We start from the raw sequence: 26500 nt of genomic DNA, 5'->3' as shown, positions 1-26500 counted from the left end.
GCAAAAGCACACAATTACAGTGTAGGCACAAACAGGCATATCTTGACCCCTTAAACCCTTAATTCATAATTCGCAAAGATGACCGCTGGAGGGAAACATTAGAGTGATGCTCACCTTATAGCCTTGATTGATGCCATTGATGAACTGTTGAGGTGGTGGATTCCAGGTAAACCGGATTGTAGTCGAGTTGACAGCAGTGGCCTCCACTCCCTGGGGGGGCGCTGTCGGAACTGAAAGAGGGAGTGTTGTTCGATGACAATCAACAAATAGAAAATTACTGTACAGTTACAATTGTTTTCATTTAACAATCAGTTGCAACTTTTGTGACTTTGATTGTGCTTTGATTGACTCAATATATATGGTCGTGCCTAGTTTGCATGCATTGGGTTGCATGCTTTTGTTACGAAACTGCTAATAAGATGAATGAGAACACCAAAATACCATGTCTAACTATTTTCAAATGGATGAGAGTATCACTGGTTGTATAAATGGAAAATAATGACAAACCTCAAAGTAAGGTATCTCTCTGCCATTCAAGTCACTGCAGAATCTGAACTCCTTGAATCTGAACTAACTCACTCTTAAGGACATTAATAGACCTGCTTTCATTCTACTGACAGAACAGAGGTCATACATCTGAAATAAATTGGACCATGGGACAGACTGTCTCTATCAACTCAAGTGGAGGGAAATGGATTCTATCTCTGGGCATTATAAGAGGTGGAATGGCTGTGCTCGGTGGGGACGGCTTGTTTCCAGGTGACTACCTACGCACAGGGATTGAGAGCACACAATCACTGCTTCCTCCTATTCCTCCCAGCCCCCTTCCTATTTCCACCGTTCTGTTTCTGTTTTCCATTTCTTTACTTTTTCAAACATGAGGGTGAGACTCGTTTGTGCGCCTCTGTGAGTGCGTTGTACGTGGGTGCAAATGCACAGGGCAGGGCTTTGGATGAGCTCCACTTGCTCCTGCTGTCCAGCCCCTCATCACGAGCGCCAACTCCAGGAACTCTCCACATCAAAGTGGGTGAAAACATAAAGCAGCACTCTTTTGATTTGAAGGCCGGGGTGGGGGTACGGTATGACGGGCCCCTGAGAGATCAGTGAGTGAGTGCGTAATGTTCAATGAGAAAGGGGTAAAACATTTTACTGAATAATTATGCACTGCTTATGCTTGAGAAACTGTGGATGAAACAATGTTTGTTGCCTCCCACTGCACAAAATGGCAAACAGTAACACTTTTGTTTAGGGAACACATGTGTTAGGATTTACCTAAGACCTAATACATGTGTACTTTATACAGACCTTACTGAGCACTAACACATACACATTTTACTTATGCATTAATGGCTAATGTGTTCCCTAAACTAAAGTGCTACCCGCCAAAAAATCGTATATTTCTGTAAGTTGAGAGGTGAGATGGGATGCTGGCATTATGTAGCTGGCTTCCCCTAACAGTGTCCTCAGAGTCAACACATCCATGACCTAACGGAGCAGACTCATTTCCAGAATATGCCAAATGCATGACAGGCTACTGAGAGATTTTCTTTGGCTGTTTGATATGCAGTGACCTTGGCCATAAGGCGAACAAGTCAGGTGAACAACTTTGGATGGCTGGCCTCAGTGTGGTCAAAGGAGCGGGTCCATTTCTTCTCACACACTGGCTTGTTGGTTATCCTGGGAAATCATTCTGGTTTTCAGACACCCCTGTCCTTGAACTGGGTTATATTTTTTACATGGTCTTTCCTCGCCATCATTCCCTGTACGCTCAATTCTTTTACTCCCCGTCTACCACAGCATTCACAGTGCTTTGCTGCTTGTCTGCTAACCCTGATGCTCCACACTAGAAAGCAAGTGAGAATAGGCAGCAGAGCTAAGCTCTGGAGCAATAACATGACACGCAGCAATTATTAGTTGAAGTGTTCAGGTTAGCAGATTGACAGGTTTTTCTATTAAAATTCAGCGCACAATCATAAAAGACTTTATGGCCTGCAGTGTGAATATACAGTAAACTGCTTGCACGCACAACAACGTCTAACTACACACATTTTTCTATATCCTAAGAGAGTCGCTCTCCTACATAGACTTAGCTACCACATTGAAAATGGAGAACTATGCTTCATTTTTTCTTTTGCTTAATTACTGGTTGAGGTGAATTTCAGATTCTGTCTCATGAACTTATCAAAGCAATTCAGCCCACACATGTTGTACTTTTAACTATTTTTACTTCTCTAATTCTGATCCATGGCAAAAGCACAGCATGGACAGAAGTAAAAAATGTGAGATAAACATTGTTTTGACATTTGATAATTGCTGAACTGAAAAACCCAGGAGAGGATGCATGAATGACATTCAGTGGCATCCTGAAGGCTCTTCTGAATATGTCTAATTAGACAGATGAAGGGTCCCTGCACGGTCAATACGTTCACTCCTCTCAGGGGGAGAGCGCGGCTGAAAGGGCCCAATCACATCGGCCGGATACCCGCCTCAAATGGATTTCATTGACCCTCATTGACGTTGAAGGTATAATTTTTCGCATGGCAGCAGAGAGAGAGAGAGAGAGAGCGAATGCAGTCCCAGCCGAAGCCGTAATTGGTGTAATTGTTTTGAAGAGGATTAACTTCAAAGTCAGCCGGCAGCTCCTCTCCACTCTAGACACAGAAGAGTGGGCCTGTGTGAATGGACGGTTCTGCTCCACAGCACCTGACCCTGGCAGGAGCCTGAGTAAACAAGCGGCGCTTTAGAGGAGGCTTTGGACATTACTAGGTGATAGGCCTGCCGGAGGATGGAGTGAAGGATGGGGCAGAGAGAGGGAAAGGGAGTGAGGAGAAGGAGGGAGAGAGAAAGAGAGAGTGGAGAGAGAGAGTGAAGAGAAGGAAAAAAGGGGGGGGGGTGGGAGAGTGAGTGAGAGATGGAGGGTGACAAGAAAGATGCATGACAGACAAGACAGAAGAAAAAGAAAGCAATAGGTGAGGGGTCAAACGAAAGTGAAAAGAGAAAGCACAGGCAAGGGGAGCGAGAGTGGGAGAAAAGAGAGAGAACGAGGGAGGTTGGCACGGCAAGAAAAGAAACAAACAAAAAAAAAAAGCGAGTGAGTGATCGAGTGAAGAGAGGGAGAGCCAAGAACATGCCAGACAAACGACAGGAGTGCCAGTGAGGTCTCACCTCCCTGCAGCGTGTACTCTGTCACTGGCAGGCTGAACACTCCCAGGCCCGCACCCGTGTACGCCGCCACCTGGATCTCGTACTGCGTCCAGATGATGAGCTCGGTGACCAGGCAGTAGTTGATCTCGGGGCTGCTGATGTTCTTGTGCTGGTAGTCCCCGGGGAGCCCCGCCAGGCGATACCTGCAGTTGAAGAATCAATGGCCAAACGGTTAGTGACAATGATTTCCTTCCAGGTCAGTGCTCCATTACCAGCCATTCCACAGCCTGCAATTAGAGGGACTCGTTCTTTTTTCTACTGCGCGTTTGGCCTTGTTTTTTTTTTTCCGTCCTTCTGTCTTCTTCCAAAGCAAGGAATTCAACAGCACAACAATACACACAAAAGAGACGGACTGTCTTCACCGTCACCTGTTATCAGACAACCACATTTAGCAACCCAGAATGCTCACATATTTTTTATTCATTTCTTGAGATGCATTTACTGTAGCCCTGATTGACTCCCATCTTTTCCTTTGACACCCAAAAATCAACTGAGGGCAGCGGGGGCACTATGATGGGCTTGATGCATTGAAATGTGGGGAAAAAATCATTGAATTCATCCTTTGCCTCCATCTCTCTACCATTCTGGCCACTGAGCACTTATGAATGCAGAGGGGACACGGTGGGCACCATGTGAGTGAAGCTGGCAAGATGATGAGATCTGGTTATAGAGAGAGAGAGAGAGAGAGAGAGAGAGAGAGAGAGAGAGAGAGAGACCAGAGTGAAAGAAATGGAGTGAACTGGAGAAAGAAGAGAGAACAAGACAGAGAGAGAGAGAGAAAGTAAGAGAGAGAGTGAGCAACAGAATGAAATAGAGACATCTTGAGAAAGAGAAAAAAAACGCGTGTGTGAGAGAGAGTGAGTGAGTAAATAAATGAGTGAATGAGTGAGAGAGAGAAAAAGAGAAAGAGAGGAAAGAAGGGATGGGTGGTGATGAAGAAAAGACCCTCCTGCAATGCATTACTGCAGCTTGGAGCCCCAAGGTCGCATGCGCGCCAGCAACAGCTGCGGATGAGGCTTTCAGACACCACACACGCTGCTGTCATTAAGCCAAACTGAGGGGGTGGGGGCAATTAGATCTTACCTACACTTAAATGGTCACCCTCAAGGTCAGAGGCAGAAACACACTTGCAGTGCATGTGCTCAAAATACAACAAGCACACCAAAACAAAGTTGACTGCACTTCAAAATCCTTTTGTTGTGAAAGCTTCTGAAAGGTTTAAAGGTGGTTTAAGTGATGCCATGCGTTTTTTAGGCTGAAACATTTTATGTCACATACTGCAAACAGCACCTAACCAACCGCTAGCTGTCTGTGTCCTGAATACACTGTAAAAAACGTGATCTCTCTGGACAGCCCAGGCTCCAAAACCGGTAACAAAAACAACCTGGGCAAACCTAGACAATAAAAACATAACAAACTGTTCCAGAAAATCACAGACAAGATGCGCGTTTAGCAGAGTTTCAATTGCACGGGAGCAGCAGGGGAGAGAGGGGGAGGAAGTAGCGAAGTTAGCTCTGTTTTGTTTGAAAGTCAACTGAAGTGACGTTACCCAGCATCGCTTAGAGCACCTATATATTGCAGACATGCTTTACTGACAAACATCATTACAGTGCATGAAAATGCACTGTACTGTTCTTCCTAGGCTTCTTCTTATTCTTCTTCTAACGCAGTTAATGCAGCTTCAACCGTTTAACGTACAGTAGAAACTTCATTCAAACTATGTTACGTAGGTCTTACTTATGACATCTGGGCTTTGTATTTTTCATCTTTGTAACTTTTATACTTTTTAAACTATTTATTAAAAACTACTCAAAATTTCCCAATAGACTTAACATTAGAATGATGACATCACAATGGGCTAATTAACTTGATTTGCACCTGTATCAACTTCCAGCTGCTCAACTAGGCCCCATCAAAAAGCCAGTTAAACTGATTGCACCTGTATGTACTGCTTTCTGTTGAACTAGGCCAACTCTCTCTGTGTCTCTCCATTCTACAAGGATGTAAGGCACATTCCATCCAACTTTCTATCCATTCATCCTCTTCAAACCATTCACTCATCCACCCATTAAACTATCCATCAACATCCATTAAACAATCTGCCTATCTACATCCATTCAACTTTCTGTCTATCAACATCCATTACACTATCTACATTTAACTTTTAAACTATATACTCTGTATCAGGCTTTAAGCATACAAACTGGCTCTGTTAAGACTATATATCCTGTTCAACTGTTTCTTCTGCCCACAACTGTTTGTCATTCCAACTATATTAAACCTCATCTACCTCGCAAATAATTTAACCATTTAAACTATCCACCTATATAACTGTTCAGTCATTCTAACTATATTAAACCTCATCTACCTAGCAAATAATTTAACCTTTTAAACTATCCACCTATTTAACTGTTCAGTCATTCCTACTACATGTATATTATAAACCTCATCTACCTAGCAAATAATTTAACCTTTTAAACTATCCACCTATTTAACTGTTTAGTCATCCCAACTATATTAAACCTCATCTACCTAGTTCAGCCATTCCAACTATATTAAACCTCATCATGTTGGTTGCCAATTAGCACATCATTTGGTTTAACAATATATTTCACACCATATGTTTTGCATTTTCATGCACTGGTAATTTCCTCGAAATTACATTTTCTAGTTCTTCTTCTTCTAACGCATTTAATGCAGCTTCAACCGTTTAACGTAGAAACTTCATTCAAACTGCGTTGCGTAGGTCTTACTTAGGACATGGGGGCTATGTATTTTTCAGCTTTGTAACTTTTATACTTTTTAAACTATTAATTAAAAACTGTTCAAAATGTCCCCATAGACTTAACATGGGCTGATGACATCACAATAGAGCCGTTAAGCAATTAGAATCCTATGCCAGGTGGTCAGGCAACGGAGATCAACTGCCAGTCTCAGGCTTTAAGCATACAAACTGGCTCTATTAAGACTACACACCGTTCAACTGCTTCCTCTGCCAAAAACTGTTTCAAAATAAAAGTCCTCACTACAATATTTCACTGTTAAACAACTTAACCCTTTAAACTACTGAACTTTTTAACTGTTCAGCCATTGTAACTGTCATCAACTATGACTCCTACCCACTGTAGCTAGTTAGCATGGTTAGCATAGTTAGCATGTTAACATTACTAACATTGTTAGCATTTTTAGCAAAACTGCTAAAAATTATTAGCTAAAAGATGGCGGCGCGTACACACGCAGCGACCTCTCTCTGTCCCAACCGTACGGTGTTTTGTTCGTTTAAAAAGTGTTTGTCCGAAAGTTTTACGCGTGTTAGTCATGTCTTACTACGTCGTACTACAAGTTACAGCAGGCAGTTTTTAATTGACATCTGCAAAAGCAAGTTTTGCAGCGTTCTGGACTTTGCAACAGAGACGCTAAAGGAACTTCGGACTACTCCGCCTGCAACAACACCGACTTCGCCTGCTACTCCTCCCGAAAGAAAGCGTCGGAAGCGGTGTGCGAGGAAGCAGAAGAGGGGCAAGCGCGGAGGCGTCCGGGCCAGGCTAGCGGCTAGCCCAACTCGCCCAGCAATACCATCCATTCTCCTGGCAAATGTATGATCACTGGACAACAAAATGGATCACATACGACTGCTGAGATCAACGAACCGGACAGTAAGTAACTGCTGTGTGCTCGTCTTCACTGAGACTTGGTTAAATGACAACATTCCGGACTCTGCTGTACAACTGGAGCAGCTAGCATTCTATCGAGCAGACAGGGCCATTGTAAAGGGAGGTAAATCACGAGGAGGAGGAATCTGTGTTTACATCCGTGACGAATGGTGCCGGGACACTGTAGTAGTATGCAAACACTGCTCACCACTGGCAGAGTTTATGATCATAAAGTGCCGTCCTTTTTTTTACCTGCCAAGGGAAATTACTGCGATTCTGCTAGTCGCAGTATACATCCGCCTACCAACAACAACAGCGATAAGAACGCGGCTCTTAGTGAACTGTACCAGGCTGTCAGTGAACAACAGACAGCACACCCAGACGGTTTCACCATCTTCACTGGAGATTTTAACCATGCTGATCTCAAAACTGTACTTCCAAAGCTACACCAGCATGTTGATTTTCCAACAAGAGGAGATAACATCCTGGACCTGGTCTACAATGCACACAAAGGAGCATACAAAGCCACCCCCCTCCCCCACATTGGACTTTCAGACCATATCACTGTTATGCTAATGCCCGCATACAGACAAAGGGTAAAAGCGAACAAACCAGTTTGTAAGCAGGTAAAAGTGTGGCCTGAGGGAGCCTCCGATGCTCTTCAAGACTGCTTTGACACAACAGACTGGGAAATGTTTAAGCAGGCAGCCACTTACAACAACCGGACAGACATAGAGGAGTATACAGACACTGTAACCTCTTACATCACCAAGTGCATCGATGATGTGACCCACACAAAAAAGACATCATCACTTTCGGGCTAACTGGAAGCCATGGCTGACAGGGGATGTCCTCAGGCTGCTGAGGGCCAGAGACAAAGCCTACAGAGCTGGGGATGAAGCTGGCATGAAAACAGCGAGAGCCAACCTGTCCTGTGGCATCAAGGAAGCAAAAAAAAAGAATACACTCACAAGATAACCACCCACTTCAAAGACAGCAGGAACGCACAAAGCCTATGGCAGGGCATTCAGGCCCTCACGGGACTACAAGCCCAGCGCCACAGAGCTGTGAGAGCAACATCCCTCTGCTCAACAACCTGAACCACTTCTTTGCTGCGCTTTGAAGCACAAAACAGCACCTGCCCACAGAAGACCCATCCCCTCTACATGAGCAGCCCCTGTGCCTCTCTGCCGACAGCGTGAAGAGGACACTTGCTGCCATCAACACCAGTAAGGCAACAGGTCCAGACAACATCCCAGGTGGGTGCGGCTGAAGGACTGTGCAGGGGAGCTTAAGGATGTCTTCACAGACATCTTTAACACTTCCTGAAGCAAGCCATCGTCCCATCATGTTTCAAAGCTGCCACCATCATACCTGTGCGAAGAAAACTGCTCCATCCTGCTTCAATGACTACCGCCCTGTGGCACTGACACCCATCATCATGAAGTGCTTTGGCGGCTTGTCATGTCACATATCAAAGCCATTCTCCCCCCACCCTGGACCCCTTCCAGTTTGCATACCCGGAGCCAAGCGGTCTACAGAGGATGCAATCTGCTCTGCCCTCCACCCAGCCCTCACCCACCTGGAAAAAAGAGACTCATATGTGAGATTGCTGTTTATAGACTTCAGTTCTGCATTCAACACCATAATACCACAACAACTCATCTGCAAACTTGACAAACTGGGACTCAGTACCTACCTCTGCAACTGGCTACTGGACTTCCTCTGTCAGAGGCCCCCAAGTAGTGCGTGTTGGCAACAATACCTCAAGCAGCATCACACTGAGCACAGGGGCCCCAAAGGCTGCGTGCTCAGTCCGCTGCTCTTCACCCTGCTGGCCTTTGACTGCACTGCAACCTACAGCAACAATCACATAGTGAAATTTGCTGGCGACACAACTCTGGTGGGTCTCATCACCAAAAGGGCGGCGAGACTCAATACAGGTTGGAGGTCGACCATCTGACCACGTGGTGCAGGGACAACAACCTCCTGCTGAACGTCAGCAAGACCAAAGAGATTGTTGTTGACTTCGGAGAGGTCACACCCAACACCTGCCACTGACCATCGGCGGTGCTGTGGTGGAGAAGCGAGCAGCACCAAATTCCTGGGGGTGCACATCAGTGAAGACCTCTCCTGGACCACCAACACTGCATCACTGGCGAAGAGAGCTCAGCGCTGCCTGTACTTCCCTCGCGGAAACTCAGGCGAGCAAGTGCTCCACCAGCCATCATGACCACATTCTACCGAGGCACCATCGAGAGCATCCTCTCCAGCTGTATCGCTGTGTGGGGCGGAAGCTGCACTGAATACAACAGGAAAGCCCTGCAGCGCATAGTGAACACAGCTGGAAGGATTATTGGTGCTTCACTCCCCTCCCTGAAGGACATTTACACCACCCACCTCACCCGCAAGGCGACCAAAATTGTGAGTGATGCAAGTCACCCCGCTCACAATCTGTTTGATCTACTGCCCTCTGGGAAGAGGTACAGAAGCCTCTTCCCGACTACCAGACTCACCAACAGCTTCATACACCAAGCCGTGGGATGCTGAACTCTCTCCCTCCTCTCCCCCCTCCACCCTCAGCTACATAACATCCTGGACATTGGACCCAAAAATGGCCGCCTGCACTACTCCACTTGCACACTTGCACACTTGTACACTTTACAACTGGTGTTGTTGTCCTGAAACACAACACTTCTGCTGCTCTTACATAACTTGCACCACTATGCCACTTTCTTCTTACTTAGGTCAAACAGAACTACCCAAGCCTTTTATTGGCCTGAATTTGCACTAGTATTTTTATTGACTGTCTATGCACAATTTCAACCACATTTTGCTGCTCTTATTTTTCATTATTATATGTGCCCTCTTATTTACTTACTTTTTTGTTTACTTGAATGTTATGTTTGTCTGTGGACCTAAATTGGTAAAATATGTCTTGTCTTCACCGTGGGATAGTGAGAAACGTAATTTCGATCTCTTTGTATGTCTGGAACATGTGAAGAAATTGACAATAAAGCTGACTTTGACTTTGACTTTGAGCTAGGCTAGCTAAGTCACATGGTTAGCATAGTTAGCATTTTAACATTGTTAGCATGCTAGTTAGCATAGCTAGCATAACTACAAAAAATGATTAGCTAAGTTGGCTAAGTCACATGGTTAGCATAGTTAGCATTTTAACATTGTTAGCATGTTATTTAACATAGTTAACATAACTACTAAAAATGATAAGATAAGTTAGCTAAGTCACATGGTTAGCATAGTTAGCATGCTAGTTAGCATTGTTAACATAGTTATATTTTTTGACAAAACTATTAGAAAACATTAGCTAAGTTAGCTAAGTAACAAGGTTAGCATAGTTAGCATGTTAGCATAGTTAACATTGTTAGCATAACTGCTAAAAATGAATAGCTAAGTTAGCTAAGTCATATGGTTAGCATGTTAGCATTCTTAACATTTTAGCATAACTGCTATAAATTATTAGCTAAGTTAGCTAAGTCACATAGTTAGCATTGTTAGCATAGTTAACAGCATTAACATTATTAACATTAAAAAAAAAACTGCTAGAAAACATTAGCTAAATTAACTAAGTTAAGTAACTTGGTTGACATTATTATCTTTGTTAACATAGTTAGCATAACTGCTAGCAAACATTAGAGCCTTTCCAACTGTCAGTTATCGTCTATTAGTTGTCTAACTATCTACCGAAATAATTTAACCATTTAAACTATCCACCTATTTAACTGTTCAGTCATTCCAACTATATTAAACCTCATCTACCTAGCAAATAATTTAACCATATACTCTATCCACCTATTTAACTGTTCAGTCATTCCAACTATATTAAACCTCATCTACCTAGCAACCAATATAGTTTGTTTTTACTCTGTATGATATTTTACATCATATTTTAGCATTTTCATGCACTGTATTTCCTTTAGGAAATGCTTTTCTAGTTACACTTAGAATCGTAATAATAGCACATGCTAATAGTAATAACATGTAACAGTAATAATAATGTCAATAGCATGTATAAAACAGCAAATATGGAGCAATCCTGTAATCTTACACGGTCCTATTTGTGATAGTGTAGTTCATACTTCTGCACATTGCAGAGGAACAGCATCTAAGGTGAATCACTGACATTTCTGTTAACAATTAATTCAGAGATATTGTCACTGCGAACGCCCCTTCTCTTTGGTGGTCGGCGGAACTAATTATCACTCACCTGTGTGCACTTGAGCAGAACAAAGATGTGCACGTCTCCAATCCAAGTGGTATATTTTGAACCGGCAAAACGCTAATTCAGCGTGAGAAAGAAAATCGCTATTCTCATCGAGCTTTCCTGAAGCTGTGCAGGATCGGGTATCAATTCAAAGACTGAACAGACAGCCAGTAAGATTGCCACATTAATCAGACTTTGCTGCGAGTGACACTTGTTGATTGTTGCACGCTATTAAGGCATTGCGGTGCAAGCGGGAAGAAACTCCGTTGCGAGCTGTAGTAACTGTTTGTTGTAAATTTTCACGTGGTAGTTTACGGAATGTGTTGCGCAAATATTGGTTGGTCAATTTTATTGTATTTTGCTTAATGCAGTGATTTAATTCTGATATGTGTTCTGATGTGGGATAATGTTGTAGGCTACTGGATTGGTGGCTTGTAAAGACATGGTTTAAAAGTGTGCATAGTCGTATTTGCATATAACATCTGTCTAAGATGACATCTGTCTAAGATGGAAGCTAAAAATATTTAATTGGCAAAATTGTAAATTGTAGTTCATGGGAGTGAATATGTATTGTGAATATTTATATGGGTGGAATGTGCTAAACTCACTGCTTGACTATTCAAATGTTTAGTGATTCATTGTGTTTGGTTACTCTTTTAATTCATTGTGCCTCTTGTGGTCTAGATAGTGATTTAATATCTGTGATGAATTCAAACTGAAATAATTCATGTGGAAATCTGTTTAGTTATATGTACATATGTGTCCTGAGTCAAGTTTGATAATGACTCATTTTGAGTCCTGTGTGCCTGTTTTACAAAAATGTGCAAATTGGTAAATGGTTGATGTTTCTGGTTTTAAGGTTTTTCACCTGTAAATATCTGGGCTGCAAAAATTGAAGACAAATAAGGATAAAGATGGAACAGAGGCCTGGTTATTGAGTGAAACCCAGTTTAAATGTTCAGCATTGGTACCGCCCTATCAAGTGAGGGTTAAGCACAGCCAAGAAGAGAAAACACTTGACAGATATAGTTCAAACGTGCTTACACTTGTCAGGGCATATTGCTATACTGCTGTTTGTTCAGCCATGTTCTCCAAATAAGAGCACTGATCATAGGTATCGTCAGCATCATTCTGTGGTTGACGTTTAGTGTTTGGGTGGTGGTATGGCAGTCGATGGCAGATTATCTCTATGTTTATTACTGTCTCTCTGCATTACTCTTGGGTATGTATTGTGGAAAGTTCTTCAGGCAAAGTCTGTCACTGCAAGCTACTTACCTCATTATCAGCAATTATCGCCTAGTGCGCCAGTTATGCACTAGTCGACTGAGCAGGTGTTCTTTCTAATTAAGCTATGTCTGACAGACAGTGACTCAGATACTATTTTCAACTAACGTTAGCAGCACATTTTTTAGAAGCCTAGTAGCCTGCCAACCTATAGTCACCAAAACTTTGTCTTATAAACAATCTAAATGTCCCATGTTCTCTTATATGTAATAGGGCAATTCCATGGAAAATTAAATTTTTTGTAACATCCATAACGCCAATAAAATGTGATGGTATGGTATGATGTGAATGATTACATGGAATTTGAGCATTTGCTATTTTTGGCTGAAGAATGTAAATGAGAAAAATGCACAAAAAATTAATGTTATCATTCACATCATACAAATGCCAAGGCATTTCACTGGCGTTATGGATGTGACAAAAAGTCCATTTTCCGTGGAATTGCCCAATAGCATCTTCCGACAAACCAAAATACAGCTTTTGGGGCTATTGATTCAGTCAATCAGACATGGGACAATAAACATTATAACTGTTTTATTACAGTACATAACAACAACACTTGTCATTGCACATTTGCATTTATATCTCAACCATCAACACAAGGAATCAAAGACACACAAGCAGATATCAGTACAGCCGATAGCTGAACCACGTCAGTCCGATGGGTCTCCTACCTCAGGACGTAGCCCCTCAGTACCCCATTGAGCTGAGGCTCTGGAGGGGGCTGCCACTGGACCATGATTGACTGGTTGGTGCGGCCGCTGGCTACTATGTTCTTGGGGGGCGCGCTGGGAGGCTCCTCAGGCAGCATCAGTCTGCGGTGAAAATAGGTGAACACAGAAAAGATATTTTTTTACCTTGACAAAATGGCAAAGGGTATGAGAGTGCTTTGGTATATCCACTCCAATGTTCTGATTTCCAAATGTATTCAAAGGCAAAGCTGAGAATTGTCTCTATGCGGATTTTGGGGAATAAATTATTCAACACATTCTGAGTAAAACAAATCCAAAACACATAATCATCACATATTTGATTACTGATGCTAATTTATTAAATCCCTCATCAAAGTTGTTCTTCTGAATCACTTATTAGTTAGTAAGGTGACAAAATTGTGTTAAGCCTTTGGGAGCTCAACAATGACACACAGTTTGCTTAAACCGTGACACATATGTAAATGGACGAGAAAGATGCTCTCAAAAAATCTGAGAAGGAGCAATCTCGCACAGCAACTGTTAATGCTTATAGTTCCAAAGGCACAGTTTGAAACACGATATGAAAATGGCAAGCTTATTTTACTCCTGTCTCTGGAGAGAGAGCTCCATTTTCAGTCATGCATTTGATCAGAACGTCTTGTGAAAACCCTTACATTACTATAGGGTCATCTGATGAGGCAGGATCTCAAGTGACTATATCTGCACTTTGAGTTATACTACGTTCATGACAACCTTAAACTTGAAAAATCCTGACTTCCAAAATAAGTGCCTTCATGAGATCAACTCGGAAAACAAATATGTATTCTTGCAGTATGTTTGTTTTTTCGTGTTGCCTTTGCAGGGAGGGAACGCATAAATACGTTTACTGCTTACTGTGGTTGAGCAAGAATGAGGTAAATCAGGTACATGTTTCTATTTGTAGTTTTAATTTAGTGATGAATAAACTTGCCTATTTGTAATGAGAATGAAGTTTGTGTTACACTTTACTTGACAGTGTCGACATAAGAGTGACATGACACTGTCATGAACGTGTCATAAACAAGTCATAAATGTTTATGACATAACGCTTCTGTTATTAAGTGATTCGGTTTTTGTCATAACAAGTTAAGGTTAGGATAGGGTTAGGTTTAGGGTTAGGATTAGGGTTAGAGGTTAGGATTAGGGTTAGGTTTCATGTGTCGTGACAGTGTCATGTGTTCACGACCATGTCATGTCACTCTTATGTCGATATTGTCAAGTAAAGTGTTACCAAAGTGTGCTTCATTCTCGGGGAAAAAGATTTCCACACAAGTCTCCGGGCATAAAATCGGACCCTTTCACGTTTAAGTAATTAAGTAATGTCATGAACACAGCATTAAAATCCATTTATGCGATTAAAATGAAACAGAGGTAGCATGGAAGCCAAGGAATCTTCGTGAAGGTGGACTGATCTCAGTTCCACAAATTTATTTAAACCATGTCAAACAAGCTGATCTCAGTTTCACAAATGCATTTTGGCCATGTCAAACAAACATGCTGACGTTTCAGCCAGATGCTCTGATGTGTTTGAAGCTAGTGTGTACTTACTGGACACTTTCAGTGGATGCTATGGAGAGTAATGGTCACTCACTTTACTGACCTTTGGAGTTGAATGCACATTACTATTTCCTGACCTGAAAACTTAACTTATGTAAGTCCATGTACAGTATAGCTAACTCATTAAAATCTTCCAAAAACACTTGAATGTTACAGGTTACAGGAGGGCAGAATAAGTTTTGATTGCAAAACAGCTGTGGTAACTTCCACCCACTCTCTAGGTTAGTGTTCAAATCACCCAGTGCTCCATATGTTCTTTCTTTTTTTACACATTGGACAGACCTCCAGACCTTTATATTTGTTACTCAGTGCTTCCAAACAAGTGCAAAGCCTCAGTTATTTCTATTCATGCACATATTCATGCACATTGTTTGAAACCTTTGGAAGAGATACAGTATATGTCAGGAGCCTATACAACAGAGATCTTTTTTTAATACTAAGTGTAACTTTCACAAAAAATTATTAAAAAAAACACTACAATGTACATTAATATGCATGCTAGTGCTATTGATGGTCTAACTAATGTTTAATCAAAAATTCCAAACAAATCTTGCATTGTCCCAGATGACCCGGATTTCATACTTCAACAAAAATAACAACATAAGGGAAAAGGAGAGAGAAAAACAAAAAGCCTTCCTCTCTTAGTAATGTGTTTGATGCTAATAAAACTGTTACTAATCCACAGACTATAAGCATGATGAGATGCAGCGCATATTTCCCTGGAGGTAGAGAAATAATAAAAGCCTAATGAGAAGCAAAGGTCCATTTGTAATGTGAAGGCATAAAGTTGCTCCTCATAGGAAGCCAGTTTGTTGGATGGATGGATAACCTGGCAAGCTTATTCCCTTGACAGGCTCTAATCTGGACGTTTGCATAAGTAGTGACAAGTGCACACCCCTAAGTAAATGGTAAATTAAAATGCAGTCAGTGTTGTGAATGGAGGAGAGTGAAGAAGAGACAGGAGTGACATACAATCCAGTCCACAGAGTTGCTTGAAAACTAGAGCGTTTTTTGAATGGCGATCTTCCTTGTTGTGTTTTGCTTCAGTAAAGTGCGTATGCGGTATGATGAGTGGTCAGAATAGTAAAAAACACACAGCACAGATCCATCATGGTGGACTAGTGGTAAAAACAGGTGGACATGACATTCTAGAATTAAAGGTATACATTTGTTCTGCTCTCCGAAAGTTGTCACCTGAGACTTATGGAAACACCCTCACACTCCCGAGACATCATCAACTTTTCTCAGATGAATGAAAATTAAAAATGAATCACAGTGTCGGCGAGGCAGACTTGGCAAGATCGTCTCTCTGCTGTGCGTGCGCTCCATGCTAATGGACAGTTAAATCTACATTAACTTTTAATGGGTTCATTGGGTTATTTCAGATTAATGGTCAACCCCTTGCTAAATCTCTGGCCACTTGTTATTTCTCCCCAGCCGTCCATTTCATAATTAATGCCCTCGATTACCAATACCACGGTGCATCTCTCCTCTCCTCCGATGGCAACATGTAAATCTGCCTAATCGTGAGCATACGGCGGTTGCACTTCTGCCGGCCTGCTACAGTGCCTCGCTGAGACAGCCCTGTCCTTCATGGGTGTATTTACGCGTTTGTTTTACACACTCGTGGCACAGCCGTCAGCCATTAAACATCTGCCTCTCAGCATAAACAATGCTGAAGCTGATCCATTAATTTCCTCGCAGGACGCAGACTGCGTACGGCGGCGAATGGCCTAATGGAATGACCCGAGAGTGGCGATGTCGGGGAATAAAACTAAAGAGCAGGCAGCTAATCATCCATACAGTATGGAAGAGCCTGGTCCACTTATTAGCTGGTGGCAATATCAACAGGCAGGCTTGAATGATGGCAGTGGCATGTACGCCCGCTCTGGGTCTGAATATTCATGACAACACCTCCCCATGGTGTTACCTTGAAACGGTAGCAAAAACAACAACAACAACAAGTAGAACAACAACAACTACCACAGACCACTGCGATGAATACCAGCCAACGGCGCCACTTCCACGTCTCATTACGGGTGAGCAGACTAGACGCCGCTTTTATGAGACTGTCATCCATTTTACTGCTCTCCCTGCCTAATAAGAAAAAAGAAAATGACAGATGTGACACGGTGACTCTGGGCCCGGAGACAGAAGACTGATGGGGGGAGCCTTCTGCAGCGGTGACGCTCGCTCTCTCCTGCTTAACTCCGTCCCTGAAAAGGCGGCTTGGCGCGGAAACTAGCACAGGCTGCTCCGAAACTACCTCACGGCCACACTGCTGTTTGTGTGGGGAAGAAAGCGAGAAGGGGTGCAATGCATGTGTCCAGGGGGGAGGAGAAGATATTAACTTGGGGTTTGGGGTATTCACCACCACCAACACTCGGGATCAGAATCAATTGTGCAGATTATCTGTGAGCGTCTCATGTTTTGTTCTCGTGCTTTTGTTCATTTTTTGACAGTAACCTTACAGGCTCTGAGCACACTATGGGAATTGTGTGGTTTCAGGCTATCTAAATGGTGCATCTATTTTCAGAGGATTTGTCACTTGCATAAAAATAAACCTGGCTAAGCATTTGTAAATGGAAAAAAATATATAATAGCAACAGAATAATACTGCAATGAAAGAAAAACTTAAAACAAGGAATTACTACATACATGGGACATATTGCAGTTTTGTGGCCCACCTGATAACTAGAACATCTGGCAGATCTCAAACACATTTTAAACTGGTCCCACTCAACCTCATGGATAATTTAAACACCAATTCCATAAATTAAAGCTCTTAAATGTTTCAAGCATTCTGTATGGCTGCGATAAAGTTAAGTATTAATTGAGGCCAGATAGGAGTTCACTCGTCAGTGAGCCAGTTGTTAAAATGTTAATATTCATCTAATCAGATTATTCCTTGAGATTAACCTAGGTGACATTATCATTAGGGGAAAACTAACAAACATGTGCTTCCCAAAGTAGGTCTCAGAGTCAAGAAGTAGCCTAACTGGTCAGAAAAATGGCATTATCCTATTAACAGTATCTGTAATATGACTGAAACACCAAAAAAGTCCTTGTGACATTGTGAGGATGATGACACCGCTTCCCCCAGTGTGTGGGTTTTGTCGAGAATAACTATGGCCTGCTTCAGGTTGTCGCCCATATTAACTGCTCTTGGCATTTTGACTGGGCTGCGCTGTCATTATCCACACAAAAGGCAAATGAAACACTCTCCCTCTGCTGCCACCTCTGAATAAAGCGCAGCTTGCCGCCAACGATTTCACTGAAGAACATCTGCTTCCAGAGGATGTGTGTATTCTTTTTGACTTATGGGTGCGTGGCGCACCGATTTGGGTGGTGCATACAGATGACTCATTCCGCAGTGTGAGGGACGGCAGTTGTGAGGGGGGTGAAGGTTAGTAGCACCTCCTCCACAGATGCAGGAGAGAGGTCCAGTTTAACCTGTCAGGCAGTGATAAGAGTTGGCACAGCAGACATTGGGCAAGGTGTCTGACACCCAGTGAAAGAAAGCTCTGATTAAGGGAGAAGGTGAGCGAGGAGTATGGGACAGGAGAGCTAGAGAGTTGGAGAGAGAGATAGGTGTAGGGGGATGCAGCGCCACTTTCTGTCCTTCAGGGCTCAAATGGTCTTTTCTGCAGAGGCAAATGTGTTCCCTCACAACGCCAAATATCCTGGGGGACACTGTGGGAGTGTGTTGAGGTTCCCCACAAACAAAATAGACAAGTGCCAGGGTATAGCAAAGACAGTAGTAAATGGGGTGGGCTCAGAAACAACTACACAGTCACTACAAGGCCTCTGGCCTGCACCAGTCTGGGCATAGACTGAATAGCCAGAGCACACAATGTTGCAGGACTGAGTTCAGGAGTGAGCTGACTGTGGAGCTGGTTAAAAAGTCATCTTCATTCATCTTGTTGTTGTGCGGCACAATTGATCATTGTGAACTAGACCTACACCACTGCCATTGACTAAATAGAGCATAATTATGCTACAACCCTGTGATGATGATCCAACAGCATAGTTAACACTGAGCACTACTGTCGCCTATGAATCAGAAAATTAATCAGCAAGATACCAGACCCCTGTTAATTAATATCCCATCTCAAAGCAAATCAAATCTGACAGAGGCAATGTCAAAAATCTCATCCACAATGGCAATTCACAACAAATTAAAACGAGACAAAGAGAATGAGACGAGGGCAAACAAAACAAAAGCATGCTGTGGTGTTCAGTCAATTAGCTGCTTGAGCACTTGGATGTCGGGACGCTGTCTGTGTGTTACGTAACTAAGTGTGTTTTACCTGAGAAGCAAGTAAGTAAGTGTGTTGTATCTGGGTAAGTAAGGATTATACCTGTTGGTCTCGGTGCTGTACTGTCCCTTGCCCACTTGATTGACGGCACACACCCTGAATTGGTAGGTCCTGGCGGGCGTGAGCCCTTTGACCACCGCGCCAGTTAGGGATGGGTCCACTTCTGGCAGGTACACCTTCCATGGGGAGTCTGCAAAGACCAGAACAGAAGTACAGTGACAGAAAAACAATAGACAACAAACAACATAAATGAACATGAATAGAAATCGGAGAAGCTGACAGAACAATAGCTGATAAAAAAAATGAAACATTCGTTTAGTATTCTAGATCTACCATACTCTTTCTCATTGTGCATGCACACACAAACGCACACACACACACACACACACACACACACACACACACACACACACACACACACACACACAGACAGAAGCTCTCACTTGCTTGCTCACTCAGTTCTCCTTCCACTTATCTCTGTATTTCAGGCCCTAATTCCTCATCTCATTTCTACTTTGCTAATCACACATCATGTTCGACCTATTCCCTAATGGAAGGTAACCCAGCGGTTATTAATACTTAATGACTGCCTAATACTGCATTGAGCTCTGTGGAGGATTTTCCCTGAAAATTATACAGAACATCACGCTGTGCTGATCAGTCTGAGTTTCAGATCAAAGGATGTTAAGGCGATGCTTTGTTAAAAAAGTAAAAAAGACAATGCTGGACTTAATAATACCATTAGCTAATTACAAAGTATTCCTTTTTATTACCACCGCTGGCTAAAGTGTTTGGTGATTATGAGACTGTGTGATAAAAACATACAGTAAAAGACGACAAAAAAGATTTAAAAACTTGAGATATAAATAAGGATAGACTTTGAGGATTAAAAAAAGGTAACGGCTCAAACAGCATGACTAACTACACATCTGTGTAAAGTCTAATCATCATAATAATATATCCAGAGAGCTTTACAATGGCTGTGTGTGTGTGTGTGTGTGTTCTCTATGTCTGCCACTGAGATGGCTGGCCACTCTCCTTCACCAGGAAAAAGCTACTAATCAGAGTTTCCTTGGACTATTGTGCAACAAGTACCAGTAATCTGTATCCCACCTGAGGTACAATTTTTCATTGTCCGTTCCCAGCTACAGTAGATCAATCTGGTTTTGTTGTGGAGGGTTTTTGTTCCAATACGTGGGTCAGGCCCATTTTGCACCAGCAGACCATTGCACAGAAACACTTAACGACGACCAACAATAACAGAAACAAAAGTGTCTCACGGCATGGCCAGGCTCATACAATCACAGGTGACCCAGCTTGAATTTCCCCTTGGGGATCAATAAAGTATCTATCTATCTATCTACAATCGGAGGCCAAGTACACACGACGGGGAGCGCCACATGCTAATTAAGTTCATTCACTGTCTGAATATAAATACATCAAAAGAATAATAGAGTAATTCAGAGTCAGGTGGTGGAGGTGGCAGGAGGGGGAACAAGACTCAGAAACATTTTAATTTGACCACTTTTCAATTCAATTGGCTCAGCAAGGTTTTACTTGCATGAATCAACAAAGCATGAATGGCTTTCATCACATTAATTACAAAAGAAGCTATGTCTTGCATATTACCGTCATACGCTGTGTATGGCTTGCATGCCCTTTCAATTGAATACATTTACAAATGTGAAATACATGTATATGTATTTATTACACGGCTCTTCAGAGTGCTGCAGAAAGTTCCATTCACATGAATGGGCCTTCCCAACGTTCAGAGCTACATTATTTTAATTCTATATAATCACCAGCAAAATATATAATCACCGCGGTCAATGGCAACGGGTTGATTAGCGTCTTTCATATCCCTCCGCAAGACGTCTGTTCGCTTATTGCAATGAAATTTCATTAAAAGGGAAAGTAAGCTAGTAGACTAAGACGTTGCCACGCAACACCTGAAACTGTCAAGTTCTATCTGTGTGGCGAACTATTTATTTTGTCAGCGGAAGACACGAAACGGTATTTTTAAAGACCCATTGTGTTAGGTTTATTTTCTTGTTTTGGCAAGTAGCTGTGTAATAATTGGGATATTGTATTGTCCGCCGGTAATTATCAGAAAATAAGTCCCTTCAGGTCGAAGCAAATCCCCTCCGCTGCGCGTCAGGGTTCTGTTCTCCCTGTCGGGACTTATGTTCTGATAATTACCGACGGACAATACATTATCCCTCACAGAAAACACATCTAATCAGCATGTGTCATGAAAAAGAAACAAAGGCGTCTATTTGTGCTCTTGTGGAGTGGACGGTAGACAGGTCACACAGGGGCCAGGACAGGGATGAGGATGTGGTTCAAATAGACAACCGAGGGCTCATTTTCCTATACTCATCTTCAATTACTTTATAAATAGGCTCTGTCCTGTTTTTTTTTTATTTTGGTAAAACAAAAGTGGACTGAGGACCCCACAACTGGACAATGACAGGAGCAAGAAAAACAGAGTGAGAGAGAAAGAGTGAGAGAGAGAGAGAGAGAGCGCAAGTGATCCTGGAGAAGGACCCAGCTCAGTAGGGGTCATCTCCCTGAGGATGATCCATAGAGGCGGAGGGGGGCTGAGCTTACTGTTCTCCGACAGCTCCACCACGTAGTGCAGCAGGGGGCTGTTGCCGTCAAATGGCCTCATCCAGGTCAGGTCCACGCTGCGGCTGTTGCTGATGTTGAGGCTGGCCTGCAGGTTCCGTGGGGAGTGGGGCAGCTCACTGGGAGGGGAAAACACACACGCACGCACGCACACACACACACACACACACACACACACACACACACACACACACACACAATAAATAGATTTATCAAGCTACACTTATCTTATATAAGCTACACATACACATATCTGTGCTCCGACACAGACAAATGCACACAAACACAGGGGAAACTACTGTGGGAAATCAATATAATTATTTTGCTTTTCAATTTTGTTTGTGTATTTGCTCTCTCTCTCTCTCTCTCTTTTTCTCTCCCCCTATCTCTCTTGTTTTCTCTTACAAATAGGTACACACACACACACACACACACACACACACACACACACACACACACACAATGAGATTGTGGTGATTTTTTGTAAAGTTTCCTGATAAGATATTCTGTAGTTGTACTAAAAGATGTTCTGTACATTAGGATATGTTTAAAATCCATGGGGTGAAACAAAGAGCAGGGGTAATAGCTAAGGTATGCACAAGCTTGGGGGCCAGACGTTTACCTATCAGGATATGAATGCATAGGAGAGATTGAGCATCCCTAGCAGTTGTTTAGCCAGGGTCAAAGGTCCTTTGTAGAAATAGAATAAATACCTAGGCACATATGTATTACCAAAAGAGGTAAGGAGGACATAGGAGCTCTGTTCTATTCTGAGTTCACACAAACAAGTGACGACATGAGAAGGTATAAGAACCATGTACAGAAAGTCAGAAGCAGCTGGCTTCATGAACCTATGCTCTGTGTTGGATTAAAGCTACACCTTCTGCAGTAGTCTGTTGCTTTGTCACAATTCTTCTGAGTTTGAATCAGTTAATTATAATTTGACACCACATAATTGGCGACCACGAAGGGACCTGGGAAAGGACAAAAAACAATAAGGACAAGACGGCTGTCGTGGCTTCGGGGGCCCAGGTGGTCAGGGGAGAAAAGCTGAGGCGCCATTTAAAATAAAGTAAGCAACTTTTGCTTAATTAGCAGCTAATCTTCTCTGACCAGACTGTGCTCTGAGCTAGTTGTCTTGACTTATAAGTCCTCCAGTCAAAGAATCTTTCATTAAGAATCTAAACTTAAGACAAAGTGATTAAATACTGCGGAGTGGGGTAAGGCTTTAAATTAAATGTAATACTATGTGCATGGAAGGCCACTCTGAGAGAGAGTTGGTAAGTTAACTGTAATACTATGTGCATGGGAGACACTTTAAGAAAAAGTTGTCTAAGTTAATTGTAATAATATGTGCATGGGAGACACTTTAAGAGAAAGTTGTCTAAGTTAATGGTAATAATATGTGCATGGGAGACACTTTAAGAGAAAGTTGTCTAAGTTAATTGTAATAATATGTGCATGGGAGACACTCTAAGGGAAAGAGGTCTGATTGATTGAAATACTATGTGCATGGAATAATCACTTCAAGACAAAAGTGGATAGTTGATTAAGAGAAAATTGTTGAGGCCTGGTGCCTGGAATAATGTGTAATAATTCTGTGTAAAAGTTGTGGATGTAAAGTTGAAATAGAGTATAAAGTATTGTTGTGTGGAAGTATCATAGTTGTGTAGTATATGTTGTTGGTAGAATTAAGTACTAAAAGTACATGGCAGAGTACTTGTAAAAGATTGCATATACTGGCACACTTGCATAGTTTGTGACTGAGAAGAAGAGGCTGTGTGTCTGTGTGCACAGGAGAGTGAGTGGGGGCCCCGTGTAAAAATAGCAATGGAATGCTTAGTGTGGATGCTGGTCAGGGACAGAGGATGTATGTCTGAGTTAAATTGTTACCTTTAAATGGCCAAGCAATGGTTGAAGTTGACTTTTAAAATGGGAAAAATATTGGAAAATATTTCAGTTTGACAAACTTTTGGGAAATGTTTAATGCTGCAAGTGTTGTGTTGGATGTCTTGGTCTCACCTGATCGAGATATTAGAAAAGGTTGATAATGAGTGTGGTAGTGGAAAATTGTTTTTCCACTTGATACCTGCTAAGTTATGTTTGTGTGGTAAAAGGTTGGTAATGGCAAATCAGAATTAGAGTTCTGAAATACAGTGGACAGCTGTCGCAGCTGCTGCTTGATGAGGTGTACCTCAAGCTATAGAAAAGGCAATGCATTTGTGAAGTTAAGAGACAGAACAGTCTGAGAGTTAAAATAATAGGGATTGGAGAGGTTTGTATTTTAACTTAAGTTTCAGTAACCATATAAGCAAAGCTAAGCTTAAATAGCATATAGTAGTAATAATAATAATAATAATAATAAATAATAATAGTATTTATATAGCACTTTTTAAGCACTGAGCAGAAAGTGATATACAGTAACATTGCCAAAAGTAGATTGGCAAAGTGAAAGAGGAATGGCTTCATTGCTTTACACTGGAACTACCAGGGTGGTCATCTTGACCTTGTACAAATTGAATTTACAATAACTGTGTTTTGAGAGAGAGAGAGAGAGAGAGAGAGACACACAGTTCTGCTAGTTTTTGAAATTTACAGTTTCATGTTAAGGTTTTCATGATACATATAAAAGGCATAGATATTAGTGTTTTTACATACTTTAGTCATATAACTTATGTGTATAAATAATTCACTATTGCAGTAGTTCCACAGTTTATGAAGTGTAGGCTATTGGTCGCTTACCGGCTAGTCTCTTTAGGTTTTTGTTACGTTTAAAAGGTCATCAAGTTAGCCTGTTTATAATAAGACTATTATTAGAAGTTACAGAGAAGTTGTGGGAGAAAGACATATTATGTGCTATGTTGTGGATGAGTACTGACAGATGCATAAGTAGGCCCATCATGGTTAAATATAGAGTTTAAGATCCAGGGTTTGGGGTGAACGCTGACGGTAGTTCCAGGTGTTGAAGAATGTTGTTGTGTCCAGCATTGATTAAAAGACTAAGATATATTATGTATAAGTAGTAGTAGTATGTTGATAATTGATAGGTTATATTAGTGGTAGCCTACTACTGATACATATTAGTTTATCAGTAGGTGGTAGGCTCAACTGTTAAAGTAGCATTGGTAAGGATAAGATAATCATGATAGTAGTATTATTAATAGGTCTAAATTAAATAGCTTAGTTAGGTTAACATATTCTTGAAGCTTAGGTAGGCTACCCATACATCAGAAGAACTTCAGATAGATTTTAGAAATGTTATAAATAACTCATATTATAGTTATATGTTGTGGTACTGTGTCTGTAGTAGGTTATGTGTGTGACAGCCCAATCTGTGGCGTTATGGGTAGTTATATACAAGTAGATCATGTATAGTCCCCATGTACATTTAAGGTGTACTGTAGGTGACTGTTTAGCTCTGTAGAAGTGTTTTTGGGCAATGTCATTTGGCTATAGAGCTGTCCTGTTGTGAAAAAGGTGTACTGATAGTTTATAAGAAACAAAATAACAAAACAATCAGGGTTATAGGCTACGGTTATAGCCTTCCCTGTCCCCTTTTGTTAAGTGTTGGAAAAAGCTCACGAGAGCTTTGAGACTGAAAAAGACTAACTTTGACTGACTTAAAACGTTTAGGATTACGACTTTGCATGTAACAATCGAAATAATGGGAATATTCATGGTCAGTAAATTTCTGGGGAAGTTATTCTGACTTTGAATATTTTTTTTCCAACTATCAAATTGTTTGGAAAATTATGTGGTGTAAGGCCAGTAATTGTAGCTAGCACTGTGGGGAAAGTGGTGCTAAGCTGCTCGGTCCTTGAGTATAATTTGTTATTTGTATGGCTAAAAATACTAGAAGTTAGGAACTACTGTTATAAGTAATTGGTTTATATTGGGTGGTAGTTAAGTTACTGATGTGGTTTTAAGGGGGCCCAGTATAGCAGGAACGGAATAGTGAAACCCCTTAGCAAAACAAAGTTTATGAAATATATTGTGGGTCTATTTATTTTTAATTAAGAATATGCATAGATTGATTTTTTGTGTACTAAGCAGGAGAAAATGCTTGTTTTAGTTTGATAAGTATACATAAAGGGTTTTAAGTATATCTAGTCTATGCTAATACTATATAGATATATTTAGTAAACGTATACTAAGGGAAAGGTCTAAGAATATTTATTTACCTGTAGGTTAAATTTGGATAGGTGTCATGATCATTTTCATTGCATTAAGTAAATTTTGATATTACTCTTCTGGTAAAGTTATAGTGCTAAAGAATATAAAATAATTACATAGAGTCAACTTGGGAATTATACTTCAATGGTTTAATTTATATATAATTCATATAAGATCATTAGTCATTGTTTAGAGAAACTGGGTAATTTGATAAAAGGTAAAGGGAATGCCACAGTCAACCAAGTAAATACTGAAGTTTGATAGTCATGTAAAGTAATAAGTAGCATTATAGAAAACCTAGGTTAAGTAAAATTACTTAGTTTAAAGTAAAATCCCCATTTTGATAGTCAAGAGACCAAAAGGGATCAGTTGGAAAACAGTACAATGAAAAAGTGCTGCATAAAAGTGGCTGAGAGAATGAGGAAACATACAGATGTATGGCCCATACAAGAATTAATGGATTTAAAACTGTTAATACAAAGATCAGGGATAACATGAGAAAATTACAAAATATTAGAGATATAAGAAAAAGAATAGGTCAGTTACAGTAGAAGTATTTATGCTCAAAGAAACAGTGGGACATTTTGATAGATTAATACAATAGGACCTAAGAGGCAGAAGTAAGGAGATGACTTGGGAGTGAGTGACCATAGATGAAGGAATAACTGATGCATGTGTTATAGAAAAATATTTAAAGAGTAAATGTAATGGTTAACTATAAAGGGC

At 41.4% G+C, this 26500-nt stretch overlaps 1 protein-coding gene across 1 annotated transcript in view; it reads right to left on the bottom strand.

Annotated features, from left to right (window-relative positions):
• sdk1a (sidekick cell adhesion molecule 1a) overlaps nt 1-26500 on the bottom strand; it is a 251414-nt gene that overhangs the window by 53675 nt on the left and 171239 nt on the right. The window contains exons 15-19 of the mRNA XM_048245387.1: nt 21584-21720; nt 19016-19163; nt 13041-13181; nt 3166-3347; nt 115-230 (exon numbers count right to left, since the gene is read on the bottom strand). Of these exons, the coding sequence (XP_048101344.1) occupies nt 115-230; nt 3166-3347; nt 13041-13181; nt 19016-19163; nt 21584-21720 (724 nt within the window). The remainder of the gene's footprint in view (nt 1-114; nt 231-3165; nt 3348-13040; nt 13182-19015; nt 19164-21583; nt 21721-26500) is intronic.

The sequence above is a fragment of the Alosa alosa genome, chromosome 6 (assembly GCF_017589495.1).
Source record: "Alosa alosa isolate M-15738 ecotype Scorff River chromosome 6, AALO_Geno_1.1, whole genome shotgun sequence".
NCBI classification, from domain to species: domain Eukaryota; kingdom Metazoa; phylum Chordata; class Actinopteri; order Clupeiformes; family Clupeidae; genus Alosa; species Alosa alosa.
Note: the sequence above shows the minus strand (reverse complement) of the source record. Positions and strands in the feature narration are given on the sequence as shown.